The sequence below is a fragment of the Nicotiana attenuata genome, unplaced genomic scaffold, assembly GCF_001879085.1.
Source record: "Nicotiana attenuata strain UT unplaced genomic scaffold, NIATTr2, whole genome shotgun sequence".
NCBI classification, from domain to species: Eukaryota; Viridiplantae; Streptophyta; class Magnoliopsida; order Solanales; family Solanaceae; genus Nicotiana; species Nicotiana attenuata.
The window spans coordinates 1,905,776-1,915,178 of NW_017670235.1; the positions used below are offsets into that span (position 1 = coordinate 1,905,776).

The window sequence follows — 9,403 nt, forward strand, 5'->3', positions numbered from 1 at the left end:
CCCCGGTTTTAACTACTTTATTTGCATAGCTAGTAATATAGATGCTAATAACAGGCAATAAGTAGAAATAAAAAATAAAAATGGAGAGGCTATCTTGAGCTTCGTATAGCATACTTTTAAACACCTGAATAATATAAATTTTCGGATTGGTTGGATTGTGTGCCTTCAAGCCTTCTCTCTTGGACATGATACTTACAGGAAGTAGTCGGTTGGGAGGGATTTATATTTCTACTAACGGGGTCTGTACACTGTGGCAGTTAGTTTATCTTCTGATTGTCCATTAACAACATGCAGAAGATAGATGAAATGCGGGTAGAATTAAAGAATTTTCAAGAGCCGCAACAATCTTTCCTTAAATGTCAAGTTTCGTTAGTTGAGTCCAGGACCATGGTTGAATAATATGTGCGTGTGGGGGGGGGGGGGGGAGGCAGGGGGCACACTCATCATTTTTGACTCAAATTTAAAGTTCATAGCTGCAGTGTTGGTAAAAGCTATACCACAGATTAGGAGATTCGCCTTGCTTTCACAGTGTTGTAGTACAGGCCAAATCGCGAAGGTGTGTGCCTCATATCCTGTGGGCTCTATCTTGAGGAGGATTACTCTAATAATAAATGAAGCTAGCAAAGCAATATATAAATTGTACATTATGATGATTTTATTACGATTAGAAAAAGGAAGTTAGAAAAGAAAACTTGTCTGTAAACCTCAATTTAAGACGTAAAACTGAACTTTTGCTATGGATCAGAAATTCTGAATGATTCGTGAATGTGATTTATATGTTTTTGCTTCTTGTATTCCACATATTTGTAGTTTTTTTTGGATTTCTCTATACACATATTTATTGTCTGTGTTAATAGTTATTTTTTCATGCATTGCATATATGATCCCCCCCCTTCCATTCTTCGGTAAGTCCGTCCTTCAATTTCATTTATGATTTACCCTTAAAGCCCAAGACTTTTCTATGCTTTTCATCTTTGACAAAACTGTAGTTGGAGAAGTTCCCTTTTGGTGAAATCACAAAATTTTAGAAAGGATTTAAGTGAGAAAGTGAAAGGTTTCCCCCTTTTGGGTTTAAAGGGTCCTGCCTTCCCTGAGGCCTGAACAGGGTTCCTCAATGTTTGTAAAAAATGGTATTGCTATTTTAACTTCTCCATAAAGAATAATATTATAATACTGTGTGCGGACAAGTGCAGCTAGTGGTTTTGTTAGAACAACCTTTCTTCTGAAGCTGGAAGGCATTACATTCTTTTCTTTTGCAACTAAATCCAGCTATTTTGGTTTGATTTAATAACATTTAGCTGTTCATTCTTCTTTTACTTTTTCCTTGTGGCAGAAAAAGGAGATTGGAAAGCGCAGAAAAGATGATCATAACTCAAGGAAAAATAAAGACAAAAAGGTATTACAGTTTTCTGGGTTGCATAGTTGTCAGTTTTTTTTTTTTTCCCAAGCCTACTAAAATATGAGGGTGTTTTCTGTCATTGTGTCTCTGTTGAACTTTCTACCGACTTTTGTGTGCTACAGTATAGACCCATATGCAGCCATGTCCATATCAACGTGGAGAGGTCATTGGTTTCATTTTTGTCATTTACCTGCAAGTATTAAGTGTGTCTTTGTCGACTGTAGACTGACTGCTGTACGTTACAGTATAGACCCACATGTTGCCATGCCCATATCACTGTGAAGAGGTCATTGATTTCATTTTTTCATTTAACTGTTGAAGTATTATGCATCATAAAAAACTATTTAAGTATAATATTGATGACAGAATATTAAATTCATCGCCTCCCTTGAATGGGCAAAAACTGGGATATTTATTTGTATAATATGAAACTTAGATGTTCACAAGCAAATGGATTACTGGCATTTTTGGTTTACATTTTTTAAAAGCTACCTCAGTATTGCTTCCTGATATTTTGCCGCTCTTCTGGTATGCAATCTGCAATTCCCTTCAACTTAGCTGTCCTGGTCATTCCTTACTGCGATTCTCTCTTTGAGCACTAATATATACGCCCCAGGTCCAATGAATTCCTATATTCTATTTGTATTTTCTCAGTCATGTCAGCTTTTCCATGGGAGAAGTTCGTCGCAAGGCTCTTCAGTACCTTACAATATTCTGTCAAGAAAGGTTTATTGGTTCGCCGTTTAATCTTAAAGTAAGTTCAAAAGTCATCTTTATCTCCACATGTGACCCACTTCTGTTTAAACACGATAAAACTGTTACCTTAATACCTATGCTCTAGCAACCAAGGGTTTGACCTAGTGGCTAATGAAGTGGGTTTAAATCTTGGAGGCCAGGGTTCACTTCCTAGCAGACACACAAAACACGAGGTGATTTCTTCTCATCTGCTTAAACTTTGGTGAGCAGAGTTACTCGGTACCTAAGTTGATGGGAGGTAGCAGATTATTGATGGAATAATCAAGGTGTGCACAAGCTGCCTGGACACCCCTTTATTCCAAAAAAGAAGAAAAATAAAAATACCTATGCTCTATCAAAGTAGGCCATTGTAATTGGGACAGAGAGAATTGAAGAGGCCCTAGTCTCTCTGTTTCTTTGTTTCAAAAATGTCTTTACCATGTCGCTTTGTGGGAACTAAGGTAGCAATTAGCTTTATCTTCTAAATGGTGCGGAAATCCTTAGGAGTTGAGGACAGAAGTAGAAAATTGATTGCAGCAGCCAGTTGTACTACTAGCTTGTATGTGGTAGGCTTTGTGGATGAATAAGTAGAGGGTGAAAGGAATGATCTTATTATTTGAAATTGAAATGTGGAAATGCACAATTCTAGACTGTTGGATGAGCTTGATTTAGGAGTTCCCCCTTGACTTTGTGCACAGGAGAAAAAGTATGATGGTGCTTGCTTCGCCAGGAAAAAAGAAGAAGGTTTCGCTGGACTTACAGTACATTTTTGGTTAAAGGATAAAAGAAGGAAGGGAAGGAGGATGTGCAGATAAAAAGAGAGGAGTGGGAGGAAAAAAGGAGAAAATGTCTATATCAGTATGAGAGAAAAAGAAAGAGAATTCACATCATTAGACATTGATATCCTTAATATATGTTTACTTTTTGATCATATTCTGGAGCTCCATTTGGCATTGTAGAAAACATTACTAAAAGATATTAGGTCCCTTCCCACTTTTTGTTTCAAGTCGACCCACCCAAGAAAACAATCACAGTCAAAAGGGGAATCTTCTAATTGTTTTCTTCTTAAGTGCTGCTGCTTAGTGAGTGAAGGATCATTTTGTTCTGCAACGGGTTTTAGGTTTGCCAAGTATGTTTCAAGATCAGTGTCAGATTGAAACAATCCAAAAAAAAAAAAGAAAAAAGGATCAGTGTCAGATTGAAAAGAAATCTCTGCAAATATCATGACCAGCTGGATGGTTCTCCCCGTACCAAAAATGAAACGTGTAAATAGCGCTGGACTTGAGCCTCTTAACATCCATCCCCTTTATTTGTGATGTTCTTCTTTCTCTTTCCATCCAAATACAGAAGAATAGCTCTTGATATCTACCTCTTTGGCCAGCAAATAATACTGGTGAGATGTCACTCAATTCCTCCAGACTTGGGCAACTTTCTCATTCCCACACACTAACACAAAAAGAAGGTTCTATATCTCAATAAACCAGTCATAATGGAGGAGAGATGGTCCACTGTTTCTGCAGCTTTCTTGCACAACATACAATTAGCACTAGTTCTTTTCCTCTCTCCGAAGTTGTCACCTGTAAGGGGACTTCGAAAGCAAAAATAGGACGCTTTCCTTGGTCCTTTACTTTTCCAATTATTTTCAAATGAAAAATTGTCTCGTCTGTGCTGCTAAGGGCATGATACTGAGACTTCAGAAAACCGCTGCTACGCCTTTTTGACTAAGCAGGATTCAGCTCCTCAATGAGCTTGAAAAAGAAAGAGGAAATAATGGATTCCACCTCCCAGCTTATGCTATCCTTCGAAAACAGTAACGGATGTGAGTCACATTATGTGAAAAGTGACAACTGCATTTTGAAATACAAAAATTTCCGGTTGTCCTTATTTCTTCTATACTGGTATCTCACTGATACGTCCTCCCCCCTCCCTTTCGGAAGGAGGCCACGGTATCTTACTGATGGCTCTCCGCCCCCTTCGAAGGATTCTTTTTTTGCCTTCCATCCTTCAGCTTTTAAGGTCAAAATTCTCGTTTTGATGTTGGATCGATCTCATTAGATAATATGTCTAGGTACTTGGGGCGCAAAAAACTGTACAGATCCACAAAAAAACACACAGACACACACACTCTTTCTCTCTCTATCTCACATACACACACACACACACACAGAGATTCATACTCTACATGCACACATGTCCAACTGGACAAAAAATACATTTTTGCTCTCAGGAAAATCCTATTATATACTATATACTTGCATCTGTTATATGGAGATTTGGTGGGCACGTAGAGAGAAACTATCAGTAACATGAGAACCCTTTAGTATGAAAATGCACGACCTTAAGGTTTGCTCAAAGTCTTTCAAACCATTATTACATCAATGTAATAGGAATTGCTGGTCGATGTCCAATTAACTTGCAAAGCATTGTAGTTTTAGTGGGTTCTTACTCCATTTGCTCCTCTAGCTTTAAGTCACCTTCACTTCCAAATATTAGTGTGATTAAAGCCAGATTTCATACCGTAGTCCATACTATCTACATGTAGATATTCCATCAATGCTCATTTTTGACATGTGATGTTTGGTCATAAAGAAAACTACATAGCGGTACAAGTTTCTTCTTGAAGTCATATCATGACCTTTCCTCTTCAATTTGGTTTGCAGTTTGTAAGTTTTGATGATTGAGAAAAATGGAAGGGCTGTTGCCAATTTCATGTTTCTTGATATACGAATCCGCTGGTGCTTCAGTGCTTGTCAGGGCTATTTCCTTTATCTAAGCTTTCATTAGGTAGGACAGCCCAAAAGCTGGGGGTTTTAAAGTGTTGTTGACTTAATTTCTGAGGAAGAAATGACTCGCGCCTTTAGCAAAGTCCCCATTAAATGCAAAGGGTATATCCGCCTTCTTAGACTGCTATGGACCTACAGTTTCTTTTCAATTCCAGATTCTAAGTCCTCTTTGAGTGCGTAGGGCTTATGAGCATCTCTGGACTGTTGTGCATCCATGATTTCTCATCAACTCCAGATTCTCTTCGACAGCTTGGTGGAATAATTTGAGATTCATTGCTCAAATTACTTGTGGATCGACCAGTGTTATCAAAGGCGAAAAGCGGAAAAAAGCTCGAAGGTTCGTTGGGGCTTTAAGCGCGAAGCGCAAATAAAGCGTGGGATTTAATGAAAAAAGGCGCAACTGGAGAAAAAGTAAAAATATGTATATGTAGTTCGAGACTAATAATTTTAAGCATGAATAACAAATATATGGACAAAGAAATTGGAAAAAAATATACGATAAAGTGAAATATCAATTGTTTAATGTCGCCTTTTCATGATTACAATCATTGGCAAGGAATAGTATGCGTTAGAGCCTTGATGCGATACTAAAGCGCCCACAAAGCGAGGCAAAGCACCCAACATGTTTTGAGCCTCGCTTCAGGGCTTAAGCGCGCCTTTGACAACACTGGGATCGACTAGTTTTTTCCAAACACCTGAGAGAAATATTTACTTGCAACTGAGCTACGCCTTCTTGGAAAATATTATTCTTATTTGGTACTATTTTAATAAGGCAGTCCTGTGCAGTTTTGTCAATAATAATTCTTTGTCATGCTTCCCTTGTTTTTGGTTTTAGGAAAAAGTTACAGATTCTGTGCAAAAATCTAGCCATGTTGCTAATCGTGCAAATGGTCCTCCCTATGCTCAATCTGTTATGTCAATGGACAGTGATGATGGAATTTCCTACAAAGGTTGGTTCTTATTCACACTTCTGGCTTTACATTTAAAATTGAGTGAAATCCCATGTTCTTGAGAGTCTTGCTTTTCTGTGTGAGAGTCTAGAGACATGCCTGGTATTGGACTTAAAGGAAAGTTTACATAATTGGAAAGATGAAATGGATAGAGAGGATGATTAACACATAACCTTTTGTCTGCTACATGCATAATCCGAGATTATCATGTCTGGCATTAGTTGTGCGTGTTGCTTGATGCGTCAATGTGCATGTGTTAGACTTTAGAAGCAATCCTTTTCTTTCTTCCAGAAGGTATTTTTGTATATAAGTTTCATCCCGAGATTATACCTCTTCTCAGATTTGCTTAAAGTTGAAAAGCTAGACTGGTGGAGATGTGAAAATCAATAGCTTGATTATCAAATTTTCATCTGTTTTCCAATAAAAGTGCGAAGTTCCTAATTTTATTGACATGTCTAATGGTCCGGCCAATTTATTAGTTCTGAAAATTGACGCTAATCAAGAACTTTGAACTCCAATTCTTAATGGAATCCATTTGAACTTCTGTTGTGCGAAGGTGATCCAATTGTTTTCATAATTCACGATTAGCTGAAGTTTGTAATATTGGAAATAATATGATCAGGAATGCTCTTTATCACTTTGGAAGAGCTAGTCCCTCGGTGAATGCACAGAGGATATCATTTAGTATGGAGAATAACAAGAAAAAGATTTCTCTTTTTCCTACGGAAATTAATTTACAAGTCAAGAGGAATGTAGCATAGAAGATGTCATGTAGTATGTAAATGATGTCATGTAGCATGGAGATATCTACTGTCCTCCGTGGATTAATCAAGGAACGCTCTTTTTCCCTTTGCACTTATAATCGTAACAATCAATAGATTCAAAATAGAAAAATGGCGAAAAGGAGCAGTCAGTATTACTGTTTTGATATGAAACTGTAAAGACTTTGCATATCTTCTGAGTTTCTTTCCTTCTCTTGTATCTTTTTGTGGAAATTTCTGAGTGTGTGAATCTTGTAACTTTTGCAGCCATTGGTGGTACCACTGGACAGCTTCTTGAGCAAAATGCTCAGGCCTTGGATCAAATATCTGCAAATTTTGCTGTTTTTAAGGTCAGATGACGGTTCTTTACAATTTCATTTCCGCTGCCTCACCTCCGTTTCTTTGTGAGAGATGACAAAAATGGTGTTGGATCAAATACGTGAACAAACCATACGAGTCATTTTCTGTTTTTTCTTTTACTCCCTTGACCAAGTATATATGATATAACTGAAATGGAAGTGGAGTTTAGAGGAAATTTGACTGAACAAGAAATATGTTAAAAAATATAATTGGTGATTTATTAAGATGGTGAAAACATCAATCATACGAGTTCAATTGTTTAAATGAACTTTAGTTCTGAAAGAAGTGAGAATTGCACAAAGTCATGTCTAACATTTCGAGATGTACCAGAAAGTTTCGTATAAAATGGGATGGAAGGAATAGTATTTCCATAAAAACTGAGAATATTTACCTCTATTCTGTTTTTTATATGAACATTACTTTACCCTTCTTGACCATTTGGTTTAGATCAAGTGTAACAAAGATATTGAACACATTGAGCTTCATTCATCATCCTGCTGTTACTACTTGCTAGCAAGATCCCCTCTTTTTATTTCACTCACCCACTGCATGGTATCTTGCAATTACTCTTTTTATGTACTGCTAAGGTCAAGTCAGCTGTACTTTCCGTGTTAAACCCATGTGGATAGATTGTTACTCATGCATCATTTGGTTATTGGTAGTATTGACATCTTTCTTATTTTTGTTTCGGTGCAGATCCAAGACAACATTAACCTTTTCACTCAAGCTCGAAACAATATCCTCACCATCTTAAATGAGTATGTTGTGGTTCATCCTTCCCCCTCTCACTGGATATGCATGTGTGTATGCTTTTATGCAGTGAATATATGTAGTGAAGCTTATGCCATCTCTTTAGCATAAATGAATTTTATTTGCAGTGAGTGATACTTGCTTCTATTAAGTGGTACTTTTGCATGCATTGTCATCTAGTTTTGCTCAAACTTATGTAATCTGTTTGCATTATGTATGGCTTGACTTTCAACTTTTATAAGCATATCGTGAATGTCTTCAACTCCTCTTGATTGTCCATATTGGATAATATGTCTTGTTGCAGCTGGGTTTAAAATGAAAATTCTCTAAAATTGTGAAAGATGAACCATGACTTTGCATTGTAATTGAAAACATTACGTGAAATGACTTTCGAGATTAGGAAGAAACTTGCCACTCTCATACTTAACCTGAAAGATCCCAAATCATTGGTCTTTTACAGATCTGTTAATAAAGTATTTGCTTGTGCTATATGCTAAACATGAATCTTGAATGAATGATTTTTTGATCTCCTTCAACCAAAATGTTTTGCTTTAATATATGTCAACTTATAAATTGTGGAGAATAATACTTGACGATGCTGTCCTGTTTTAGCCTTTACTGTAATTCTACTCGTTTTGCTATTTCAATGCATGCTAAGATGAACCATTTCTTGCAGTCTGAATGACATGCCAGAAATAATGAAGCAGATGCCACCCCTCCCTGTAAAGCTAAATGACGAGCTTGCCAGCTTAATCCTTCCGTCTAGGCCACCCTTGCCAAACAAATCATGAGATCCTGGTTTCTATAGGGCTTGGGCTATCGATAGATGTTTCTTAGAGTTTACTGAAGTTGAGATCCTCTGGATTACTTAGATAGCATAATAAAATAGTGAATCTAGTCTAGTTATTCCTCGTGGAAATATGTATCAAGATGAGTTCCTTTGGGCTGTTAGGACTCTCCATTTGTTTACATTAGTTAATTCTCTTTTTATAGTATGTAGTTTTGTGTTTGATGTTGATTTATTTTAGCTAGCTGGGTTAGCATGTGCATATAGTTGGAGTAGGAAGGATTGCTGTTTCTGTAAATTAATTGATGCAAATAAGTTAAATCCACTGTTTTTGTTGCAATGCACAATTGTTACGGACTAAAATTCTTTCCCTGGCAAAGAGACGAGAAATAGGAGAAAATGGGCAAACTCCTCTTTTCCCTTCTTGTATATGGTATACTAATGAGGGGTGAACATTGTAAAGTTTTCTTTTTCTCCTCTAAAGTTATTTGGAGCAAATAATTATAAAGTTTGGTTGGAGCAGTTGAGGATTAAAGCATCTATAAAAGATAGCAATGAACAATGGAATAGTTGATCAAAGATAAAAGTCACTTGGTGATTTAAAGCTTTTGACTTTGGTAATCCAAATGTCACTATTTGCATGATCAAGACTGATATATTCTCTTCTTCCTTTTTTTACAAAAAAAAAAAGGTTTATATTGAGAAACTATTAGTTATGTCCATTTATAAGTTGTTTATTATAAAAATTAGTCAATTAATATTAGCCAATTGTAGCAAAGAAAATATCAAATTTTTGTTTTCTTTTGAGGGAGTGTTATTAGAATAGATTGAATACATCTTAAGGAGTTTGAATCTCAGTTTTGGGATGCTTTGGTGGA

The 9,403-nt window shown here is 36.6% G+C and overlaps 1 protein-coding gene across 1 annotated transcript in view; it reads left to right on the forward strand.

The window, feature by feature from the left end:
* The window catches only part of LOC109236358, a 15,022-nt gene extending 6,157 nt beyond the window's left edge, over positions 1-8,865 (forward strand). Inside the window, exons 3-7 of the mRNA XM_019402531.1 lie at positions 1,334-1,396; positions 5,753-5,867; positions 6,896-6,978; positions 7,685-7,746; positions 8,415-8,865. Coding sequence (XP_019258076.1) covers positions 1,334-1,396; positions 5,753-5,867; positions 6,896-6,978; positions 7,685-7,746; positions 8,415-8,529 — 438 coding nt within the window. The 3' untranslated portion in view covers positions 8,530-8,865. The remainder of the gene's footprint in view (positions 1-1,333; positions 1,397-5,752; positions 5,868-6,895; positions 6,979-7,684; positions 7,747-8,414) is intronic.
* The last annotated feature ends 538 nt before the right edge of the window (positions 8,866-9,403 follow it).